Source organism: Gadus morhua, chromosome 2 (genome assembly GCF_902167405.1).
Source record: "Gadus morhua chromosome 2, gadMor3.0, whole genome shotgun sequence".
Lineage (NCBI taxonomy): Eukaryota > Metazoa > Chordata > Actinopteri > Gadiformes > Gadidae > Gadus > Gadus morhua.
In genome coordinates, this window is record NC_044049.1 from 15,318,854 (window position 1) to 15,342,654 (window position 23,801).

General features: G+C 41.9%; 1 protein-coding gene across 2 annotated transcripts in view; it reads left to right on the plus strand.

Moving 5' to 3' along the window:
• Window positions 1–22,534, plus strand: part of fam20ca (FAM20C golgi associated secretory pathway kinase a) — a 49,041-nt gene extending 26,507 nt beyond the window's left edge. The window contains exons 4-10 of one of the 2 annotated variants that reach the window (XR_003979200.1): window positions 14,798–14,890; window positions 17,753–17,868; window positions 18,677–18,857; window positions 19,119–19,228; window positions 19,462–19,645; window positions 19,813–19,872; window positions 20,165–20,244. Coding sequence is in view for 1 of the 2 variants with exons in the window: in XM_030375422.1 (XP_030231282.1) it covers window positions 14,798–14,890; window positions 17,753–17,868; window positions 18,677–18,857; window positions 19,119–19,228; window positions 19,462–19,543; window positions 19,813–19,872; window positions 20,165–20,423 (901 nt within the window). In the remaining variant the exon portion in view is untranslated. Of the gene's footprint in view, window positions 1–14,797; window positions 14,891–17,752; window positions 17,869–18,676; window positions 18,858–19,118; window positions 19,229–19,461; window positions 19,646–19,812; window positions 19,873–20,164 lie in introns of both variants that reach the window. The other variant, XM_030375422.1, reaches the window with a different exon arrangement.
• The last annotated feature ends 1,267 nt before the right edge of the window (window positions 22,535–23,801 follow it).

Genomic DNA, 23,801 nt, shown 5'->3' on the forward strand with positions numbered 1-23,801 from the left:
TGTGCGTGCATGTGTGTGTTTGTTCATGTGTGTGTATGAGTGTTTTTGTGTATTTGTGTGTGCACAATTGTGTGTTAATGCTTGTGTGTATCTGTTTGAGAGGGTTTGCTTGCATTTGTTATGTAACTCAGATATGAGAGGTCACTAGTGTGCATCAGTCTTGAGCGCCCGGTGGGATTTGGAGTCTGAACTGAGCGGAAAATAACAGAAAAAAATTATAACAATCAAAGTGAACTACAGTGTTCTACGTCTGCAGATTTTCTATGTTCCTTTCCCTTTAACTTTGTAAAGTAAAAAGAAAATGCAGCTCTCGAAATCCTGTGTGTCTCTCACTCTTTTCTCTCCGTCTTAATTTGATCATTTTGTCTGGTATGTGGTTTAGGTGTACTATCCAACCACTTGAGTACATCCTCTCATGGGGAATTCCCCTACTTTCCGTGCGTGTCTGATGCATGTGTCTCGCGATGAGACAAAAATGTAGACATTCCAAGGGAGCAATTTATTTTTTCACAGCCCTACCAGGCTGTGCTGAAGTGCCGTGGAGCGCTATGTGTGTGGTCACAGGTGGTTTATCTCCAACTCAGAGTGTTCTCTTAATCACAGCATTTGAACAGGGGGGAGGATCCTAAATGTTGATGCCAACCGCTTCATTTAATATCTGTGATAACGGCTTATAGTACTTAGCAACAATAACTCAAGCTCTGTACGATGGAGGAAAGGAACTAAATACTATATTATCTTTGTTGGAACATAATAATGTTGACTAGTTTTAATAAGGGAACGACAAAAGCAGAACCAACAATAGAGGCTCTCGTAATTAGTTTGACAAGCAAACCAAAACCAGGAGAATTAACAGGTTGAGTAAACAAACTCCTGCATCCCATAATAATACATTCATAGAACGTACTTGTGATTCTATGTGGCCTGGATGTTCTTGTTGTGTTCTGTTTTTTGTAAGATGTTGGGAGAGATGGCTCATTGAACGGTCAATGTTGCATCGTTAAGGAGGGGAATGGGAGATTACACTGACAGATGACGTTTCAGGCTACTCCTCTGGGCTAAGCTGGGTTCTTTAGAAAATACCAAACAAATTCAAATAAATAATTCGGACTGAGACCACTATACTGCTAAGTGCTTTGGGGTATTCAAACGTTGCAGGTTATCACTTTACCCACCACGTCAAGGTCCTTTAAACACAAGACATGCGAGTGCAATTTGCTGCCCTTCATGGCTGTTCTGGTGTCATTAAATATGACCTTTCCCAGGTAGATTAATCACAGTTCGCCCGGGGGACCCCTCGCAAGCCGAATAAAGACACAACAGTTCTTGGCATCGAACACGAAAAGAAAGAGAGAGAGACCCCTTTGTAAGGGTACACGCCAGGGGTGATTACGATCCCTGTGGTCCCCCAGACCTTCGCCTGACCAAGCCTCTCCCCGGCAGGGTGGCAATTAGGCTTCCTGTGACCCCCTCCTTACTCCTCAGCCGCCCGCCATAAATCCCTTCAGCCTGCTTCCCACCTCAGCTGTGGGCAGGTAGACATGGACGGGCGAGGAAGGATGGGAGAATCAGAGGCGCTGCATGAGGAGAATGTAACCATTGTGTATCGATAGAGACTGAATAACCTTAGCTTATTGTCAGGGGGCGGTAGGGTGGAGACGGGGCTGAAAGTAGCCAGGTCATGTATCTTGAAACCCGATCAAGGGAGACCACTACCTCGCTCACACCCACCACTCCCCACCTCCCAGGCTATGGTGCCGGGACGGTAACGGAGGTGCAAGACAGAGGAGCTACTGTACTGAACCATGCACTGAGGCCCCTTCCTTGTGGTCCAATGATAAACAAGTGAATGATTGAATGTGATGGAGTGGATGTGAATCTGGTTAAGCTGGCCCAGGTTCTAATTAATCGGTTAGTTCCCAATGTGTTTAAAATATGCCCCATTGTCTTGGGGAAAAATAATAAACCTGTGGAGAATTTCAGGTCTCTCAGTATACGCTAAGCCTTGTGTCTTTTTGAAAGGAGAGGAAACAGAAGCAACCAAACATCTCGAGCAGATTTTTTCCCTTTGCCACCACTTTCCTCTGTATTGTTGGCACTTATTCACGGACCTCAATGACATATCTGAGTCAACATTTAGCTCCTTGATGTATGGCTATCTATTTAGGACATGGGCCACCTAACCACAAAGCTCTGAGCACAACAAGGCCATTGACGGAGCTAAATAGGAAAGCTCAACCCCGGTGGAAAACAATCCTTCTGCTATTGTTGTTTTTGTTTTTTTCTCTTTAATTTAAGTTGATTTTTTCCCCTTGATATCCGCTTCAATTTGACGTGGAAACCGTACACTGGTAGTCAAAACCAATTCGGTTTGCAGTTGTAATTGAGCTCTTTGGTTCGGACCTAGCAAAATGTTGTGCGGAATGACATTGATGCTTTCATGTAACGTGTCCCTCTGAATCCTCAGCAACGAAGAAGGTTGAGAAAACATCATTAAACCAAAACACCTGCACAATCAGACAATCTTTTTAGGGTAATTAATTAACAAATTAAAAAATAAAAGACAATCAAGTACTCTTCGCCATCAGTCAGGCACCCACATGTGGCATATTAATGAGCCTTGTGTTCTACTAATTAAGAGGAACAGGAAAAATATATACAGTACCAAGCCACTTGTAGTTAAGCACATGTGGCCAGATTGTATGTTTTATTTTAAGTTGTTCAAGCCAAAAATAGAGTCTGCCATATTTGATCACTTTGTACATGTGACATTTTAAAATAATAATGACACTGTAGCAGAGGCTGAGTTCTTGGTGCTTATGAGTCAGAGCAGACTTAGCAAGCTGAAATTGCCTTGCCTGTTAACAACGCAAACAATACAGTGTGATTTGTTAGAAAAGCAAGGCAGTCACGATTTTTTATTTTATATTTCTGCAATTGATTTCCTGTCTCCTTGGATACCCAACTGGTCCTCACAAATGGAACATTCAGTGACCAAACTAAAAACACATTCAGTATAGAGTTTGTCTGCAAAGAACTTCTTCAGTCTAGGCCAGCCGAAATTATCCAATTATTTTGAGGTGTGCTGCCCGCTTGAGACACAAAGTAAGAACACACACACATAGACACATAAAGAATTATTGGTTTGTCTGATCCATCATTTTCATCCATCTTGTCAATAGCTGTAGGACTCAGGGCATTTTACTGAAAATGTTTCCATTTTTTGTAGTGTAGGTTGGAGGGCTCTTAAAAAGATTTTCCTCTAAGGCTATTTCTTGTGGAACCTGTCAGCAAAGACATTTTTCAAATAAAGCTCTGTGAGAATCGTTTTTTAAGCATGTTTCACAACCCTCTCTGCTGCCAATTTGTGCTGATGCTGCCAGCAGAGCTGAACTATTACCCTGTAAAAAGGAATAGTATATTTTTCTCTCATCGTTCATTTTAACTGAACTCTGTTCAACCGTTATTCCTGGATCTGATGCATGCTTTGAGAGACAAAAATGAACAAAGACCCAGACTGAATTAAAACAATTATCAATTTAAGAGTGAGCTTATGCTGTAGCCCAAGGAATATTTGGTCATTTTTTCTGTCTTTGCAATTAATCTGTTTATGGCGCATTTCCACCAGAGGGTGCGGGTCGGTTCAGTCTCCAAATGTGCGCGTTTCCACCTCCAAAAGAGGGCGTGACCGGACTGCGCTGTATTGACCCGGGGATTCCACCGGACGCGTTACGGCAGCGTTACGGCTGCGGCACGGAACGGCTGTGACTCTGCCCTGCTTGCATTTCCACCAGGCGCGTTACGGCAGCGCAACGTGCGTTGCGAGTAGAGCTGTCCCAAACGATTATTTTTCAAACGATGAATCTAGTGATTATTTTTCGATTAGTCGACTAATCTAACGACTAATTTTACGATTAATCTAACGATTATTTTTTCAGTTACCGATTATTTCACATTACTTCATCGATGTAACTTTTCACACTATATGGATATCAAAACATTTGTTGTTAAAATATCAACATTTATTAAACATTTCTTTAACATGCCACTTTTTTGTGCAATAACATTGTGCAAAAACAGCACTTAAATTGTGCAAACTGCAAAATAGTGAATTTTCATGCCATGTAGTATCTAACAAATGAACAAAATAAGTCAATCAGGAGGAATATACCAGTGCTCCCGCTACTGCTTGCTGCTGCCATTGTTATGAATTTAAACGATTGGCGACTAGCGTTCTGGTGCATATTTACCGCCACGACTGGAGTGAGAGTGGGGGGGGGGGAGGCGACGCGTCGACGCAAACTATTCATGTCGAAGAATTTTTGAAGTCGACTATGTCGACGAGTCGTCCCAGCTCTAGTTGCGAGCCAGCCGTATTCACGCGAAATCACGAGATCACGAGATCACGCGATAATCCTAAACCTAATGTACTCAACTTCCACTCCCAAAACGACTGCAATTAAATGCCACGCTTTGTCCTTCCGGCCATTGCCCTTATAAAAAAGAATGATTTGGTACATAAATGACGTTGTGATAGGCTACATGAGCTGAGTATTGTGTTTTATTTTGAAAATTGAACGGATGTTCTATGGCTTTTACTTTTTCACTTCCTGCCCTGCTCGATCTGCTCTGTTGAAATTGACGCGGTTCAGCAACGGCTTGCGGCAAAAATAGAAATGCTACGGAATGATAGCGGTGCGGCACGGCGAGCCGCTCCTGGGACGCTGCTGAGACGTTCCGCAGCCGCGCCCGGTGGAAATGGTCTCATTGATTAGAGTGGAACCTATCTGCTGCGGTGACCGCGGAAAAGACGTGCCGCAGCCGTAACGTTGCCATAACGCGTCCGGTGGAATCAGGCCTTGAGCCGTACTCGTCTCGCAGTACTCCTCCTTTGGGGTGCTGAGACACCTGAAAGGGTGCCGGCAAGTTCGAACGACACACGCCGTCCGTTGATTGGTCAACAGAATCGCACTTCCGTGCGACAGGGGGATAATAGCAAACAAAGAAATTACCCGCAAGGTATTTCTGGACAACGGCGAAAGCTTCGTTTATTGAAGAAAATGTTGCGCAAAAGTTTGCCGTCCTTCTTGGACATACTTCATTGTTGCTCTTTGTTCATTGTGCACGTTCTTCTTTTTCCTTGGATTTATTAGCAGGCTACACTGTGTGGGGCTGCTATGAGGTCACAATGTTTACGTAGCTGCCGCGGCTATCGCCATATGGCTTTACGCCTCGTTTCCACATACGTATATTCTCGTATGCGATCCAACCGTCTCCGACCGAAAGTCCATTCATTCCTATTTGATTCTCCGTAATGTCCGTTTTTCCTCCGAGACTCTTCCACTCCGTAAAATTTCTGTCCGGTATGTCCGTAATATAAGTTCAATTTTTTTTACTTTCACCGTAGTTTTACGGAGATACCGTATGAAAGTTAAGTATCAACGGTCACCCACTCTTTTTAATTAAAGATATATTTCACAAAACATTTAAGTACCTGGCAGGCCAAACTCCTCGCCGATTTCTTTCCAAGCCTGGTTGGTTTTGTTTTTATCTCTGTATATGTCGATCCTCATGTTCCAAAGTACCGGTCTCCTAAAAACGGCCATTATCATACGTTTAGGCTGTTCGTAAAGAAATTCATGTCCGTACGTAAAACACTAGCGACCCCTTCCGTAAATTTACGGAAGCACGGATACGAAAAACATACGTATGTGGAACAGAGGCGTTAACCCTGCCCCACCATAAAGGTACTGTAGGCTGTGGAAACGCGAGCCGTAACTGACCTGTGCTATACCGCACCCTCACTACTGGGCTGAGGCGTGCTGGGTCCGAAGCGTACCCACCGGTGGAAAAGGGACATTATTAGTCATCATCTTTCATGTGGTTCTGAATAATGGGGGTAGGTGTGGGGTAGATGGTGGTGTTAAGTGAGACAGTGGGGGCTCGGTGGGAGGATTTGTGTATGTGAGAGAGGGACGGAGAGACACAAAAAGTGAGTGAGAGACTCTGTACTTAATACCCATCGATTTTCTGTATGGACACAAAGACAGGTTCGACATAGCACAAGACTATTAACACACATAGTGTTAGGATTAGTCATATAGGAAACAACGATGGGGGGGAAGTGTTTCAGATCCTTATTAAAGGTAAAGAGTTGAAAGCTACCAAGACTTTTTCAGGGCTGGTCGACACAGTTCTCTGCAGACAAACTGCAGATTTAGGCCCCGTCCACACGAAGTCGAAACGGGCGAAACTGTTATGGTTTCGATCTATCCGGTTTCGAAGTATCTCCATAAAGACGAAGCCAAGCGAAACCGGATAGATCTGTAGAAACGCTGTAGTAAACATTCCAGGCCCATAAGGGGCGCTGCTTCTGGTACACAAATCCAGAAGAAGAAGAGGCGAGCATGCGCATAAAGGCTGCCCCCCGAACCACTAACAACACAAACAAACAGCTCTTCTACGATGGCGAACTAGATTCTCAATAAATAATGGCTTAGCAACCCAACAAGGGACATGATATGCTGCAGAACGATTACAAGCTTGTAGTCCGCCATCATCTTTTTTGTTGTGATTTCTGAGACCCTGCGGGCTTAAGAGCCATTGGCTAGGAGGTCGAGGGGTGGGGCGATGACGTCATGGTTTGCGGTTTCAGTCGGTTTCAGGCGTCCACACGAAACCAAAACGAAACCGGATAGATTTGAAACCACCTCCGAGGGTGGTTTCAGAAGTTTGCGGTTTCGGTCAGCGGATTCGCCGGCTTCGTGTGGACGGAAGGCCGAACCGTACAAGACCTTTGCGGTTTCGCCATGAAATCGGCTTCGTGTGGACGGGGCCTTATACTCAAAGCTGTTTGGATTTGTAAACAGAACTTTCCTTTAGTTAAGACCAGTGCAATTTGCAATGCATAAGTCATTGCATTATGCAATTGACAATTCATTATGCAATTTAATAATCCCATTTGAAAATTAAAAAGTTATTCAAAGTGTATTTTAATATGCAAAGTGACAATGAAATCCTCAATTCAAATTGAAGACGTTATAACAATGAAAAAACAGAATTATTTTTGGTCACATTTTTAGAGTGCCTTTAATCCAATAGAAACGCTATAGCGCCCCTGTGATTGAAATGCACTTCGCCACGCTCCGTGTGTTGCAAAATTCAAATGACATTTCAATCCACAAAACACTTAGCAAAAGATTTAGCAAAACGTTTTGCAAAGGATTTTGCAAAGCCAATCGCATCAGGGCGGGACCTACGTCTCTTCCTTGTTATTTCCTTGTTTATGTTTGTATGTGTCAGCAATGGAGGAGATTGTCGCTATGCGCCAAAGTTTGACCCCTCGAGGGGGGCAATTCGTCGCCCGATCGATCTTATAAGATGACCACTAACCATACATAGTAGTGTTGTAAATAAACTTCAAAAACTTTTCTAATCTTATTTGGTGTTTTATGTGCAAAGTAAACAAGGTGCAAGTTAAAAAAGATGCAAAGTATGTATATAAGGTGCAAAGTGATTCAAGAAATGATTTTGTTAGGACCAATCAAATCCCTTGCAGTCTCCGTTGCGTCGAAGGATAGTTAAAAAATATTGGACACGCATGTAGAGCTACGAGAGGGCTCTCCGTGTCTACGTACAGCACTTTACGGAGGAGTATAAGGCTTTAGGCCGTTTTATAGTATTCCGTAAAGTGCTTCACGTAAACACGGGGAGCCCTCTCCGTAGCCGGAGAGCCTGTTGGAGACCCTCTCCGTAGCGCATCCAATATTTTTGAACCATCCGTCGACGCAACGGAGACTGCAAGGGCTGTGATTGGTCCTACAACAAAAACATTTCTGGAATCACTTTCCCGGTTTGACTTGAACCTTATTTACTTTGTACATTGTCTACTTCGCACATTAAGGATGAATAGAACACCAAATAAGATTTGAAAAGCTTTGGAAGTTTATTTACAACACTATTTACATGGTTTGTCGTCTATCCTATCTCCCAGAGAACGCACTCTATCAAGTCCATCTGTGTCTTCAAAACGATTGTTCTCCACATCATCTGCCAAGCTTCGCCACGTAGCGAAAATCTCCTCCATTGCTGACACATACAAACATAAATAAGGAAATTACGAGAGTTTGACGTAGATACGCCCAGACACGATTGGCTGATACGCTTTGCAGAATCTTTTGCAAAACGTTTTGCAAAATCTTTTGCAAAGTGTTTTAAAGCAGATTGAAATGTAATTTGAATTTTGCAACACAGAGCGTGGTTAAGTGCATTGCAATCACGAGGGCGGTATAGCTTTTCCATTTGAGTAAAGGCACTGCAAAATTGTGACAAAATGCAATTCTATTTTTATTGTGATAACTTTTTCAAATTGAATTGAGGATTTCATTGTCACTTTGCATATTAAAATACACTTTGAATAACATATTTTTAAATGACATTATTAAATTGCAAAAATGAATTGTCAATTGCATAATGCAATGACTTATTGAATTGCAAATTGCATTACCATTTGATTTTTGCTACATTTATGCTTCCATAAGGAAGTGCCAGAAAAATAATTAAAGAGCTTAAACAGCTAGACATATGCTGCCTGCTTAAGCCTGGTGCCATGGCATACAACATAGAAATGCAATGCAGCAACATTAAACAATTTCACTTACGACAATGACAGGAAAGGGATTTGTGATTATAGTTGTTATTAACATTTCAACTAATATAATCCAAGTGGTCAACTAGCAACCATAAACGTTTCATCACTTTTGCAGGAATCTAATTATATCGTAAAAGATATAATTAGATTCCTTCAACTGACTTAAGCTCTGTGTTAATATAATTGTTTTCTTACTAGTGTCAGTACTTCATATAGCATATCTCGGAATACAATGCAATGGGAATTCCATTTGCTTCCATCTTTCAGTTTTCAGTGTGTGTGTAAGCATGACGGACAGGGACAGCTGGTCAGGGAAGAAATCCTGGGAATCCTCATTCCTGTTGGTGTACAGAATATGTATTTCTTCTGAATAATATGTTTTTCTTCTGAATATTCACTCAGGTATTTTGATCTTGAAAATGGATACATAGGACATATAGGATTCCCATATTTCCCATGAAAAACTCAAATTGTGTATTATTGCCACAAATATTGTTGAAGGAGGTTGAAGAAATTGAAATGTTTCCATGTACTAGCTATACAATGGTAAGACAAATTAAAAAATTGAATAAATATCGGTTATCGTCTTTAATCACCCTCACGGTTGTGGCGTGTTCATTGACATACATATTGACTGAACTGTAAGATGCTTTGATTTAGATTAGATCGTTAAAAAAAAACAGATAAATCCCATACCGCTTCTCCAACTGTGCCATCTGTTTTAGTCAGTCACTAAACCATCATTAACTGTGGTGATCTGAGCATAGTGAGACACATACTGTTCAACGAGGCCAACTCTGGCGAGTTCCTTAGGACATCTAATACCTCTTGACTGAAAATGAATAGGAATCAAAACACAACACTTAAAAGTGTTGAACGAGACATTATTGACTCGCAATACCACTACGACGGTGTGGGTATCTGTACTGCTCTATATATGTCAGAGCCGTACAGATATAGGTACAGGACAGAGTAAAATACAGAGTGCTTCTTATAAATACATGACTACTTCTTCCCGGTCAAGACCCTATTTTCCACTAGCAGACAGCTAATCAGAGCCCATTTAGTCATGTCATCACTTTATGATTTTTGCATTGAGAATATCAAGCAACTGTATTAGGGATGGGCGTGAGGAATCGATTACTCGAGTACTACTCGTTACAAATGAACTCGGTTGGTGGACAGGCAAACTCGAGTTTGCATATACACACACAAACAAAGTTTTCTGAAGCAAATGTATCAATTTTCTGTCGGCGCCACTAACGCATGACGTGGGCACAAAGAAAATTAAATGCATCCATTTCCATGGCGCGTTCCGTGCCGTGTGCAGGCACGCCAGAATTCAAAAAGTTAAGAGATGGCGGTTAAAGCAAATCGCAGCGAAGAATTTAAATACTTTAAAGAAATAGGAGATCATAAGGTGAAATGTAAAATATGCCAAGCGAAATCGAGCTACCAGAAAGTACTATGCGGCAACATATGCTCCTGAAACACAACGGTGAGTTCGGGAAAGCAGACCCGCAGCAACGGTGAAAGTGAAAGTGTGTCGGCTATTTTCACCGCCGCTGCGTCCCGGGCGTGTAGAGAAGATCACAACTCTGAGTATTTCCATAGTCCATTTGCTGCCGTTTTATTTGCAGCTTTAAGCATTTATTTGCAATGGTTAGGCTACTTGTTTCGTTTTTTTTAAACTGTTACAGGCCTTGGTTCGACGTGATTTAAATTGTGAGACGCTGCGCATATTTATTTTTGTAAGGAAAATGTGTTTTGAACGTTTGCAAAAATAAATAATGAATACTCTGATAACTGACTGTTTTGATGGAGAATAAGCATTACATGTTTGGTTGGTAATATTGCCGTTTATCATCGGGCCTGCCGCCTATTCCTGCTGCAGATGCGTTGCATTCTAAAAATAGATTCGATTTAACGAGTACTCGATTGATCCTCGAGGAATTCCTTCGATCACTCGAGTTTGGAATTTACTACTCATGCCCATCCCTAAACTGTATACAATTCAGCAAAAGTGGAGGAAAAAGAACCCGGGTGGAAAAAGATACAGGTAGAAACATGACTGACTGAATAAAGAGCAGCAAATACTTGCTGACATTCACAATCAACACAATTTCTCCACATGTGTATATAACACTGGGGTCACACGTTATTTCTGCCAAATCCCATTGAGTTTTCCGCCGCATATGTTTGCTGCATAAATCATCCCACACTGACGGAGTGTTTCCACCTGGGTAGGATTGTAGCCTGCGATCACATGGAAGGTTTAATCCACCATGAGATGGACACAAAAATGTAAATGTGGCGGAGAAGCTTGGCTAGAGGAAGAGCTGTTGTCAATGATGAAAGGGGACAAGAGAGAGAGACGACAATAGGAGGATAGCAAGTGAGGAGGGGCAGAAGAATGGCTGGAGAGGGAGGAAGGTGAATGGGGAAACAGTATTGGAGATGAAGGATTACAACAGATTTAAGAAGTTGGTATTATGCATTGTCATGCTGTGTTTTTTAGTCTCACGCAAAACACCAGTGCATTGATGCTATAGCTTAAAATAGTGTAAAATAATTCTGAAAATCACTATCCATCAGGATGATAGATTTTGAACCATGTATAGATAGAGTGTTGAGCTAACCATACCTTGAAGTCTGCTTCTACTGTTTAGTCGTTTACTTTTATCCTGCTTTTCCAAAGCACCGTTCAGTGAATTCAGATACATGTAATTTAAGAACAGGTGTAGGGGTTAAGGCGTCTTGCCGGAGGACGCAGGTACACTGGTTACGCTGGGGTTTGAACCCAGAACCTTTCATCAGGGAGTCAGGCTCCCTAACCACTACCATTGCCCAGGACACATCCAGTGTATTACACCAAAATATAATCAATGTAACCTCCACCTAAAAACCTTTCAGCTGGTACCCTGTCCCTAGACTGCCTGTCTCTCTAGCAGTCAGCATAGTACTTATCAGACCATCAAAGCGTTTATTTACAAAGCACAGTAGACCAGAGGGAATTTTTTTCCACTCAGGCTTATTCTATTACATATGAATTGTGCAGATTATTATTTTTTCCATGTTATTGTTTAATTGAGTAATTATTCTGTTTTGTTATTATTTAATTAATTAATGATGCACAAAGTGGAAGGACAGCAGGATGGACTGCAATCATTTGCGTGTTGGATTTATCAGAGATTACACAATCAATATGTAAAAATGTCCCCCCGCAGAGTAAATTTGACATCTGTCATTAATGGGGTTTTTTAAGCCTTTATTCAGTTTGATGTATTTAACCTAATCAAATTATGCGGTTTGACTGTGAGAATATTGCTGTGGGGAACTGCAAAACATGCGGCATGTAATGTAATGCAATGAAATGCAATGTAGTGTAACATAGTGCTCTTTCAAACACAGACTTGGTCCTTCTCTCACACAGAGATTGACCATTGTCAACGAAGAGCAAGAATCCACTAACATGATTCATGATACCTTTCTCATACGTATGCTGAGAGCGAGCAGGTGAGCCACGGTTCACTCACACAAGATTGTGTGTGGAAAAACGCACCCACAACGCCGGCTGTAATTCCATTGCTCCTCTATGGTACTTTCTGTGACTTTCAGGTGCTACAATGGAAGTAGAGGCCCAGCCGACAACCCCTCCAAGCAGTAGCCCAAGGGCTTCATCAACCAGTATAATTGCCAGTCAATTATGGAGGAGGAGCAGGAAAATCAGGGACGAGGCACTTGGGGGAAGAAATAACACCACCTGTGGGTAAATATCAAGAAGGGAAAATTGCAGAGTAGAATAGAGTAGAGTTAGACAGCCATTCACTCCGAAGTAGTAGCGACGTCATCTTGCGATGCAGAAACAATGTCCATATGTATAAACATATGAGCAATCTTACGTGCACTTTGGCCCACCGACGGGGGAGGTGAGGAAGTGATTTATTTTTTCTGAAAATTTTAAGCCACTGTTAGGTTTGTTGGCCGCTTCGCACATAATCAACACTGTCATTACTCATCGCACATGCCCGGCTTTTGCAATGGAAAGCACACATTTCTCTCTCTCTCTCTCTCTCTCTCTCTCTCTCTCTCTCTCTCTCTCTCTAGTCTGTCTTTTGACTGAAGTGTGTCAGTTATACCATAGTAGCATCCCCATGCAGATATGGATCCATTGTTAGCAACACTGTTAAAAACAAGGATAGACTGCTTTGGCAGAAGAGCCTTAACCCAAGGGAAGTACAAAACTGTACAAACATGTATTTACAGATAGCTCTTGTTTTTGCTACACTATGTGCGCATGTGTGAATGTTTGTGTGTGGGTGTATTTGTGTGTGTATGTTGATGTTATGCGTGTTTGTGTGTGTGTGTGTGTGTGTGTGTGTGTGTGTGTGTGTGTGTGTGTGTGTGTGTGTGTGTGTGTGTGTGTGGATGTTTGTGTGTGGTTGTGTGGGTGTGTTTGTGTGCATGTGTGTGTGTGTATTATACTGCATGTATTATACTGCATGGCCTATGTATTTGTTTGTGTGTTTGTCAGTGTGGGAGTTACCTTGCCCTCCATTGTCACATCGGTAGATGGTGACGAATATCAAAGTCAATACTCTTTTTAGGGTATTTTCAATGCATCTCCTTGGCATCAAAGTAGTTTTTAGAAGAACTAAATCTATAGAAAAGATAAAACATAGCAGTTGGCAGTTGAAAAGGAGACGATAAGGTGGAAAAAAGAGTTGGAGACAGAGAAAGAAAGAGTGCGAGAAGAAAGGAATGTGCTAATGGTTATTGACCATTGAAACTGAGTTTAGCTTGCCTCTACTGCCCCCTCCCTGTCATCAGTATATATGAAAACAACCATGCCCTATCCGTTTATGTTTGTGTGCGTGTGTGTGTGTCTCTGAATGTATGTGTATGTGTGTGTGCTCTGGAGTGTGTGCAGGTATGTCCCTGCAAGTGTCTGTGTCCCTGCATTCATGTGTGCGTGTTTGTGGAGATCCTGAAGAGAACTTGAAGCCTTTAATTCCACTCTTTACCATCTTCAAAGTACTTTTTACTCACCCACATGCCTACAACTCAAAGCAGATCTTCGGCAGTTGTGAAACAAACTGTTGTGGTTGCTATCTTGGGATTGATTGTGTTGCTATGTAACAGGGATCACCACCACCTCGCCAAACTGTAAAATGATCCCTCCAGCGTTTGTCTGGTTGGTTGGGAACAACTGAATGGTTCTTAGTCGCAGAAGCACCCGACAGCCTGCCAAAGAAAAAGAGACGAGAGAGGAAAGAGAAGAAAATGAGATCTCACATATTCTGTTTGTGTGTTTGTGTTTGTGTAAAAGCAATACATTTAGTTCGAAAAATCTCTTTATAGTCAGATCCTATACAGAAAATGAGAGAGAGAGAGAGAGAGAGAGAGAGAGAGAGAGAGAGAGAGAGGGGTAGAGAGAGATAGAGAGTGAGAGAGAGAGTAGACACAGGCAGACAGCGAGACACAAAGACATGTCTAGTCTTTTAGATAGCTAACCCAGGTCTTTGGCCAACTTGGCAGACTGTCAGTGTCCGTGTGTGTGTGTGTGTGTGTGTGTGTGTGCGTGTGCGTGTGCGTGTGCGTGTGTGCGATGCATCAACCTGCCCATGCTTGGACGCAGGGCTCCCAGGGGTGACATGGGATAGCTTGCTCAGCAGCCTAAGCGCGGCCATAGCAGTGACTATCACACATCTCCATCTTGTGCTCAGAGAGACTCATAAAGGGCCTTGAGAAACCTCCCATAGACTACGGGATGAAAGGGTCCCAAACCAATCAAATAACATCACTAACACACTCCAAAAGAAAAGCTTTTGGAGTATGTGGGAAAAGTCGAAGGGAGGAGATTCTGTTCGCAGGACAGAAACTGACTTTAAGTGATATTCTATATCACTGTTGTTTGACAATAACTCATAAATTATTATTCATTAATTTAATAATCGTATACTGCAAGGGATTGGCAACATTTAGCAATTTTTTGCATGTTTTGCAAATCAATGATTCAATCATTATATTCCATTACTTTCCTATCATCAAAAAATCTGTGAATGAAGTCATCATGTGTTCTGCAAACCCTATCTCTGCTCCTGCAGACATTGGCTCACCAACTGTGTTTGTGTGCTCTTGTTCCAGGCAGACTCGGGAACAGGAAACTCCTCCAGACTTCTTCTACTTCTCCGACTTTGAGAGACACAACGCAGAGATTGCTGCCTTCCATCTGGACAGGTATGCTATTACCGTGACGACCGTTTACTCAATCTCCATCCTCAACCTTCTTTGTAAGAAATAACCCAAGAATGGCTGTCCCGTTTCTTCAGTATTGGTAGGAAACCTTGGATTTGCCTTGGCGTATGCCCCATGTCGTGTGTCATGTTCTATAATTCAGAACTGTTAAAAGGCAGTCCCGTTGTTGAAAATGAACGCACACCCTTACAATATTGAACAATCAGACTCAAGAATCAATAACGCCGTGGTATTATCCAATTTATTGACCAGCCACTCAACCAAATATTCATCCATGACGTTATTTTCTTGATGTTATGAACACGAAACGTCGCCACAAAGTCAGACGGATGAAGTTTTATTAAGCTGCCCGGTGTTGAAGGTTAACAGGGGGTGACATTTTTGTTTTTAATTTTTACTAAGAAGGGGGTTAGCCTTGTAAGGGCATTAAGCAGAGGAGGAGAATGAATGAGGGATGCATCGCATCAAGGATTAGACAACAAGCCTAGCAGGTGAACATTATCCTACTGGCTTCCACTTCTAATACATTGTGTACGAAACAGATTTACACATCCTTTTCTCTGGATTTGACCTCCTCCTCCAAATAATAATTTCACACCTATTGCTGCCAACACACGTTGCTGAGGACACAGTCGCATCCCCTCTTGGAATTTGGAATTCTAAAATGAAGCTCCTTCATGCAGTGTGGCAGACACGCCCGCGGTTGCTTGTTGCTGCTGGCAAGGTTGAGGCATAACTTTGTCATGTTGCCCAAGCAAAACTTACGTATTGACATACCCAGGGCCCATGCCCACATTCCTACAGAGCTCCCTGAAAACATTACACATGGCCCAGCAGAGGCCACATGTCTGGTGTGTGTTTGTATATGTATGTATATTGCCTATATTGTGTGAGTATGTGTGCATGATTGTGTGTGCGTGTGTGTGTGTGTGTGTTTGTTTGTGTGTATGAATGTGTGTTTTCTTTTCTCCCTGACACCTAAACTTGGTCAGAGCCAAGCAGGCAAGCGCAGGCGAGACGTTGCCAACCACACAACCAGACAAATCCCAGAGGCGTGGCCCCTGGTTTGTTTTCTCCAGGCTGTACCAAAAGGCCTGTGATTTAAGGGCCCCTTGTCGGCCACATCGCCGGCCTTCCGGATGCGGTTGCGAGCTCTCGTCTGGAGCACAGGTTACGACTTCATGGCTGCCTGCTCCGGAATGTGGAATGAGGATAAGGAGGCGGAGGAGGAGGAGGGGTGTTAGGTGCAATCATCCTTTCAATGTGTTTTCTCTGGTGTCCTGGCACTCCGCAAGCATTCGTAGTTTCCCAGAGGGGGATAAACTAAAATGAAATGAGGAAAACATATCTTTAGTCACCAGGGCGGTACCAATTTTGGTTCCCCTGGTATTTTTTTTTTTGTTGAGGTTAGTTTGTTCATGTGAATGTATTGACAAAGCAACAAACTCTAGGACTGTACGTTTCTGAATTTCATTATCGGAAATCAAGTGATTAGGAATGAGAAATATTCACGTTTGTTAGTTAGTTTGTTAGTGAGTTAGCTAGTTAGTTGGATAGCTAAATAACTTGCTTACTGACGTTCTGACCTGTATAAAGTTCCGGAGCGGGTACGATACCAAATGCATCCCACACGCACACACACACACCTTCACACACGCTATCACCGATCCACACGCAAACACATACAGATAACCCTTTGTAATTCGGAACACTACATGACAGTGCTGTTTTCTTTAGCAGCTCTTGAATGCCTTCCTCTTTGGTCTTGGGTTTCAGCAATCTGAAACAACTCTGTCCGTCTTTCCGTCCGTCTGTCCACCCCCCGGCTCCCAGGATGCTTAGCCTGAGACGGTACAGGGACCCGGGTCGCTGGGCCACTGATATTCTAGTCGGAATGAGAGTGGGTGTCCCTGAATGGAGCCGGTGTTGGGTTAGGGGCCGTGTTGGGGTGCTTTCAATTGGCAGGTGTTGGTCTGAGAAGGTACAGCAAACAAAAGAGAGGAGGAAATTGATAGAGAAATCAAGAGGGGATCCCGATTAACTTAAGACGGAGGGAATGTTCGCTTGTATGTGAGGGTGTGTGCGTGTGTGTATTTGTGTATTTGTGTGTGTGAGTGTGTGTTTACCTGTGTGTGTGTGTGTGTGTGTGTGTGTGTGTGTGTGTGTGTGTGTGTGTGTGTGTGTGTGTGTGTGTGTGTGTGTGTGTGTAGTGTGTGTTTGTTGCAATGGTTGAAATGGTTTTCCCAACTGAAATTTTGACGTGGTTGGCAAAACAGAAATGAGATCAAATGTGTCTTTGTGTTTGTCTTGTCAATGCTAACTAACTAAATGAAAAGGGATTTCTCTCTTGTTTGTGTAAAAAAAAAAAGGATTAAGATGTCAATAATCCAAACATGTTATCAATGGATGAATACTAAATACGCCTGACTAAAAGTAGCCTTGCTACTTCAGCGCCGTTTTCAGCTTTTCTGGCCTTTTTAAACCTTATATTAGCGTTAGCAAACCTCTTCGCTTGCCTGGTAGACACAGTACTAATGAGAACAACTTGTGCAGTTACAGTGGCCAAGAAAATACTGAGGTCATGGCGATACATAGCTCAAAAATATATCATCTGCCTTTCTTTAGTCATGCAACGTTGTGTTATTATTATACAGAAAGCCAAGTAATAAATAATAATCCATGTGAAATTTGCCTAATGCTTTCTCCAATCTAATGTTCGCTTCTTATGTTCTTCATTTCTTACTTTATTTATTTATATAGGTCTCTCTCTCCCTACCTCTCTCAAAATCACTCTATCCCTCTCTCTATATCTCTCTCTGACACACTCTCTCTGTGTCCCTACAGGATCCTGGACTTCCGTAGAGTGCCCCCAGTGGCTGGGAGGCTGGTCAATATGACGCGGGAGATCAGAGACGTGACGAGGGACAAGAAGCTCTGGAGAACCTTCTTCATCTCGCCAGGTAGGTCCCACAATAAGGAAGGAGCCAAAATGCAATTCTGGGTGTAACTACCTGTTGCTGGGAGAGTTTTTTTAGACAGTAAAAGCATTCATTTGTACTATCAGTGTAACGATGGCAGGAAAATGTTGCTTTTGGCATATTATATTAAATGCAGCTTCCATGGTTTGCCACTGGGTGGCAGTATAGCACCGTGTATCCCACTGTGGTTCTGTGGGAAGGGTCAGGGCATGTAGACCTGAATCCCATTCAAATATATTCTTCATGAAACTGACATTTTTGTGTTTCTGGATGCAGTTTATTTTTCACAGATTCTACCTTCTCCTTGTTTTCAGATATACATTTCAACCACTTGCCCATTTACTGTCCAGCTTTCAGAATTGAAACTTGCTCAGGGTGAAAAAAAGATGACTGTTTGTTGTTTTTATTACCCCCTGGGGTACCCCCTGCATTACTCCAAAATACCCCTACGGGTACTCCACTACTTTAGAGGCCTTAGAGTTAGCAAACCAAAGAAACAATCCGAGCATACATAAACCCGTAACTGGGTAGGATTGAACTCAATATCACTTATTCCACTTAAGTAAAGCCCCTCACCTAAATGTCACGAACGCACACATTGGTTAAAATTTTTCAATTGAGACAATGGCTAAATGCACTACACCATTATGTGCAAAATATCTTTGAAGAACCTAACAAACCCTATTTTTGTCAAGTTAAGTAGGGAATATTTGATTGTGTACTAATGTGATATCATACTAGATGATATCTAATTATGATACCTTCCTCCTTCCACCCATCCCACATACAGCCAACAACATCTGTTTCTATGGCGAGTGCTCCTACTACTGCTCCACAGAGCACGCTCTGTGCGGAAAGCCTGACCAGATAGAGGGCTCTCTGGCCGCCTTCCTGCCCGACCTGGCCCTGGCCAAGAGGAAGACCTGGAGGAACCCCTGGCGGAGGTCCTACCACAAGCGCAAGAAAGCAGAGTGAGTTCTGATACAACACAAACACAACGGATCGCAGGGATCTCTACCTCTTATTCAATTTTACTTTTCAAGATTTTTTTGTATTTGAATGTTGAATCTTAGCTAGCATTTCATGTGTGTGTGTGTGTGTGTGTGTGTGTGTGTGTGTGTGTGTGTGTGTGTGTGTGTGTGTGTCCTTGTGTGTGTGTGTGTGCGTGTGTGCCCGTGTGTGTGTTTGTTTGTGTGTGTGTCCGTGTGTGTCTGTGTTTGTGTGTGTGGCAGGTGGGAGGTGGACCCAGACTACTGTGACGTGGTGAAGCAGACACCTCCTTACGACCGGGGAACACGACTCCTGGATGTGATGGACATGACCGTCTTTGACTTCCTCATGGGTGAGCAGAGAAGGACACCATCAACTGTCTCTCTCAACGCACAATATTTGAACTTAGAACTAATGATCAAATCAAAATTCAACTCATAGGCAATCTAATTAAGGCTCTGACTTCAAGGGAAATGGTATCAGTTTAATAAAAGATGGTGGTTTAGATGATAATAATAGACAATGAAGGCGGAATCGTACACAAATGTGTTACTTTCTCAATCCATCCAATCTTTGTCGAAACAGGTAACATGGATCGTCACCACTATGAAACGTTTGAGAAGTTTGGCAACGACACCTTTATAATTCACCTGGACAATGGGAGAGGGTAAGGAAAAGGGTAACAGAAATAGAGCTGTTCCTAACATTAGAGTTTGTTCTCTCTTGGATCATAGGTCTCTATGGTTAGAGACAGCTTTCCGGTTTAATGGTAAGCAGTGTGTAGCTTAGTGTCTCTTTGTGGCTTGTAAATGTTCAAAGCTTGTACTTAGCTTTTATGATGGATTTTGGATGAATTTAGTGAATTTGTCAACGCAGGCATAGATATTAAAAGGAGGTTGTTAAATGCCTGTGTGATCTGTCGGATTTCCCCAATAGGTTTGGAAAGCACTCCCACGATGAAGTGTCCATACTTGTACCTCTCAGCCAGTGCTGCAGGTAAGTCTTGATTTACATTTCAACATTCTGCTGCGCCCTCCAGCATACATGTGTACTGTAAATATGAACAATAGAACGATTTTATGTATGATATAACCCAATAAGTTGTTACAATTACTGACTTAAAACAGTTTCTGTTTCTTTTAAAGAACAATACTGTTCTTGGTTATCAAACCAGCTCATTGTCTCCATGGTCTTTGAACAGATGTTACATTGCTACGCTCATTTTAACATGATAGTAGACCATACAATACAGGCAACCAACAAACTCAACCTTTCTTTTTGGTCGCAGGTTGAGGAAGTCCACCTACCTGCGCCTCCAGCTGCTAGCCAAGGAGGAGTACAAGCTGAGCTCCCTGATGGAGGAGTCCCTGCTCCGCGACCGCCTGGTTCCCGTCCTCATCCGGCCCCACCTGAGGGCCATGGACCGCAGGCTGCGTCTGGTGCTGCAGGTCCTAGCCAGCTGCGTGGAGAAGGAGGGCTACGGCAACGTGGTGGAGGATGACCTGACAGGGGACACGACAACCCTCCGGAGCCCAGGCCACAGGTAGTGAGGTCTCGGGATAGGAAGAGGAGTTAGCCCAGCCCCCTCCTACCTCGGATATATGGACTTTCAAAATTGGAAGGTGAACCACGGATGGGTTTTGGGTTTTGGCTGCCATGGATGAAGCCAAAATATTGCCCCCTACCCCCCACCCCATCCCCCCATGACATTCAAACTGAATTCAGTGAATTCTGAGGCTGAACTAGCAAGGCCTCTAGTGACCATGGGTTGATGTGGAGCATATATATGGATTATATGTATCGTCCAGGGAGCACAATGGAAGACTGGGAGATGGAAATAGAGGATGCTTTTGGTTGAAGTTGGTTGTTTTATTAGACTGTGCAGCATACACATAGGTACAGCTAAATTGTGTTATGGCTTTATCCTTTATCATGTTTGTTATGACCACTGAAATTATCATTATTATTAATATGATTGATTAAGCTTTTCAATTGCTGTGTATGTATTCTGTATTTTACTACTGGACCAAAGGAATTAATAAGGGAAGCCTACGGTAATGCCGTATCAATGTACTGCAAAACAAGGGAAAGATGGAACAGATATGATTGAGTTATGGAAATAATTAAGCTTTATCACTTTGACCAGTATTCATAGATAGGGCTGGAGGTACTGAGATGTCATTATGATGTTTTGTTTCAAATCGTAATTGCAAAATTACTTGTGTAGTCTTAATGACAAACATACACAAATCCTCAAACTTTTTCACAAAAGGAGAAAGCATATTTCCAGATGAATCCAACATGTTAAAGACCATTGTGGGAATTTTAATTTTTTCCATTACGGTACATTCAAATATATGCTGGTGTCTGATTAATTCACAACATATTGTAGAAAGCAGATGTTGTATTTAACGTCACATAGGAAATACATATTCAGTATGTGTTTTATTAGAAAATTGTCCATAACTCGTTTACAATTGTGCCCACCTGGAAACATTGCCGGCAATGTTACTAGCTCTGGTTCTCGAAAATAACCAGATAGTTATCTGATTTTAGCTCCAGCTTGTATTCAGTACCCAATATATGAGGTTAATTTACTGTTATTCAACTTTATTTCCTTCTTAATCCATAACAGTCAAACCAGGAACATCCTGGTGCCTTACTATACATTTTATGACACTATACACTTCAGCTTATTCCCAAAAGGTCTGTACTATAGCAAATGCAGTTTGACATAGGTACCAAATAGAAACAAACGTTGTGGAAGAAAAAATGTATAGAAGAATAGAAATAGTTAGTATATAAAAACAACATTCAAGAAAAAATTATATATATTTTTTAATCTTTTTTTGCCTTACCAAACTCAATGAAGTACAATTTAAAAGAAAGTTATGTAAAGATGACCTGACAAATTATATACCGGTACAATTGGAAAATGTACTAGCCTACTTTTATTGTCATGCATACAAATAATCATCCATAGATTATAATAGACAAAATATATATTTTTGTTAGTTAGTTTATTTTTAGCCACAGTTACTCTACAAGCTCGGTAACTGTTTGGGCAACCTCAAACAACTCTTCACTATTTCAAATACGTTTTCGTTGCTTCATCCTGAGGAGATACAAAGGTACAAACGTATGAAAGTATAAAGACATTTCAAGTTTTAGCAGTGCTAATCCTGCAATCCTAATCCTACATGACAAAACACCTGTGTATTGGCTCTATTTGTGCCTGTGCAATGTCAAAAGATACTTGAATGTTTTCTTTGTTTTGGTTTATTGGTTGGGTCTGGGGGGGGTAAAAAGTTGACAGGATTTCCCAGAGCCGAGGGTCTAGGCTCCGCACCTGAGAAGTGTTCGGTGGGAGGGTTGTAGAGTTGAGTGTCCCTCCTTCTCCCCCTACTATCTTCATAACGGGGATAGTCTCACTCAGGCCGTGTCCTCTAGATTCTCATACTCTACGTGTAAATATCTTTAAATACTCGAAGACAGGGGGTCGAGTTGCCAGGGAGTCGGGTGGCCGGGGAGCAGTTGTTCAGCGTCCGTGTTTAGCGGCCGTGTTTAGCTTTGCTTTTTTTTTTCTCGCCGATTTGAATTGTTACTGTGAAAACTTGTTTACTCCATGATTAAGGTGTGCAATAAATCCAAAAGTGAGTCAAGTGTCTTATGACTGTGCCCTTCCCAAAAAAAAATATTCTCCGTAAGAATTCAAATATACACGAAAACAAAAAATAAATCCATTGCGCCAACGGTGTAACTATATTATCAGCCACTTCTGTTTGGGCAGTCCATACGAGGAAGGTAACAAGTCAGCAGCACATTACACATAGCCTAATAATTAAACACCGAAAATGATGCCAATATATCTGTGTATTATCTGTATGCTTGTAGGCAAACTTGTGTTGTTACTGGCACTCTTTTGGGATAAGCAACTATTCTGAACCAATCTTTGGAAAGAAATTAAAAGATTACAGCCCTCACATTTGTAAAATCTAGGCTACTGTAACTTTATAAGTCAATGGAATAAATAATAAAGAGGCAACAAAACACACCAATAGCCCCCTGCCTATTTCCTATTTACAGCCAATCCTAACCCAGTGACTCCCGTTCTGGACTCACAAGGTTGAATTTGGAATTGAGTCGTCTGAATCTAGATAAGACAGGCTAAAGCCAAATAATAGATATCATCTCAGAGTATCCCTTTAAGTTAAGATCAGAAGGAGGGACAAGCCGCAAGAGAATGCCTGGTTGCTTGGGATTGTGATAATTGAACATTATGGTTTTATCAGGGACCTCCAGTCCTCCCCAGGTTCAATAGTATTAAGCTGAAGGTGAACACACAACAAAGACACTTAACACTCAGGTGTCTCTGTTGAAGGTAAAAAACAAATTCTGGTCAGTGGCAAGTGGAAATGAAAAACATATAAAAAGAGAAAAACAGCCATTTCAATTGTCTCTTCACTTCATCCAAACTCCGTTCTTAGTCATAGTGTTTTCCAATTACAATGCAATAATAAAATTCAATAAGGAGAAGGGATGTCTTCAGCTCAACTATGGAACCCTTTTGACTGAGAGTCGAGCACCCTAAACTATCCAATAGTATAATAGTTATTTATTATCCCAAAGAGTCTGCAGAAATCATGTAGGATTTTAACAGGGTTATATTGTCAACTCAAAATCACTCAATATCACGACAGGAGTAAAAGTGAAAACGTAAATATCAACCCCTCGGAGAAAAGTGTAACTTCTATATTTTTGGGCTTGACTGTCCTCTGAGACCATTAAAAGTTTGTAACATTTAAATTTGTCATGGAATTTGTATATTTGTAAGTTGTTGGGGGATCGTTTTACTTATAATAATTTCTATAAAAATTGTGTGCATATACTGTCCACACTCCAACTTATGAATCCTCACACTATGA